The sequence below is a fragment of the Malurus melanocephalus genome, unplaced genomic scaffold (assembly GCF_030028575.1).
Source record: "Malurus melanocephalus ecotype Western Australia unplaced genomic scaffold, MMel_1.1 scaffold_798, whole genome shotgun sequence".
Lineage (NCBI taxonomy): Eukaryota > Metazoa > Chordata > Aves > Passeriformes > Maluridae > Malurus > Malurus melanocephalus.
The window spans coordinates 169,397-170,884 of record NW_026624030.1 but is presented as its reverse complement, the minus strand read 5'-3'; the positions used below and the strand labels follow the sequence as shown (position 1 = coordinate 170,884).

Here is a 1,488-nt window from a genome sequence, read left to right as displayed (position 1 = left end):
GAGCCTCCCCCAGACCCCAGGATGAGGTGCCATTTCTTGGGCTGTGGGAGCCCCTCACCCACGGCTGTGGCAGATCCTTGGTGCCCTCCCTGCCTGTGCCAATGCCAAGGGGCTTCACCACTGCCCCAGGGAGGGGTTTGCAGCCATGACAGCAGAGGTGACACCCACCACACTCAGCCCATGTCCTGGCAGGCCACCACCTCCCCGTGATGCCACCAAAGGCACAGGGCACATGGCTGGGCAGCCTCAAGCAGGGCTGTGCAGCTGGACCAGCAGTGGGGCAGGTGGGATGGGTTTGGAATGTGGCCACTGCCACCTTCTCCTGGTCCATCCTTCTGCCACCCCTCRGGTGTCCCTGGGCCACTTTGTGCTGTTGGATGCTCTGGAAACGCCACGAGCAAAGCGGGGCCGTGCTGAGCCCATGCCAGGGTTGGGGCAGACGTAGCTCCTGGGAACCCCAAATGACCTTTGGGCAGCCAGGCCTGAGCCTCTCCCTGCTCTTTCCCCCAAGGTATGAGATCCCAGACATCCAAACKGCCGACGAGAAGCAGCTGGAAATCCTGCAGGACAAGGCCAACTTCCGAAACTTCAAACCCAAACCTTTCAACATGCTGGAGTTTTACGACCGYGCTGGCCACGACATCCGGGAGATGCTGCTGTCCTGCTTCTTCCGTGGRGAGCAGTGCACCCCCGAAGACTTCAAAGTGGTGAGTGACCCTCAGGCCGTGTCCGGTGCCATCTTTGCCCAGGCACGAGGGTGTTTGTCCACCTGTAGCTGCTCCAGCTGGGAAAGGGTGACAGCACTGTCCTAAAGGGGACATGGCTGGGTTTTGGAGGTGCCCAAGAGCACGTGTGGCTCTGCACAGCTCCRTGGGTTGCTCCCACATGGGCACAGCTCCCCGGGCTGGTTGGGGCTCTGCAGAGCAGGGCTGTGTGTGCTGTGGGCACTGCCAGTTTGCCATGGCAGAGCAGGGAGGGCGCGGATGGCAGAGCCCCTGTGAACACGGGGGGCTCAGCGCTGGGCCCTGCCATGGAGCTGCTCGGGATGGTGGATCCAGAGCACAATAACGCCTTTATCCCGCTCTGCCCGGCCCCAGCCAGCTGGGAACCAAACAGTGCCGGCTATTCGGGCACTGCCTCATCAATTGGGCAGTGGTGGCTGTTCCCGAGAAGCTCCTGTGTCCCCGTGTCCTTGTGTCCACATGTCCATGTGTCCCTGTGTCCCTGTGTCCCCGTGTCCCCATGTCCTGTGTCCCCACGTCCCTGTGTCCCCGTGTCCATGTGTCCCCGTGTCCTTGTGTCCACATGTCCATGTGTCCCTGTGTCCCTGTGTCCCCATGTCCCCATGTCCCTGTGTCCCTATGTCCCCGTGTCCCTATGTCCCCGTGTCCCTGTGTCCCCATGTCCCCGTGTCCCCGTGTCCCCGTGTCACTGTGTCCCCGTGTCCTCGTGTCCCTGTGTCCCCATGTCCCTGTGTCCCTGTGTCCC

At 62.4% G+C, this 1,488-nt stretch overlaps 1 protein-coding gene across 4 annotated transcripts in view; it reads left to right on the top strand.

Annotated features, from left to right (window-relative positions):
• ASIC1 (acid sensing ion channel subunit 1) overlaps positions 1-1,488 on the top strand; it is a 19,494-nt gene that overhangs the window by 1,911 nt on the left and 16,095 nt on the right. For all 4 annotated transcript variants that reach the window (XM_057385204.1, XM_057385206.1, XM_057385202.1 and 1 more), the window contains exon 3: positions 512-707. In XM_057385204.1, coding sequence (XP_057241187.1) covers positions 512-707 — 196 coding nt within the window. The remainder of the gene's footprint in view (positions 1-511; positions 708-1,488) is intronic.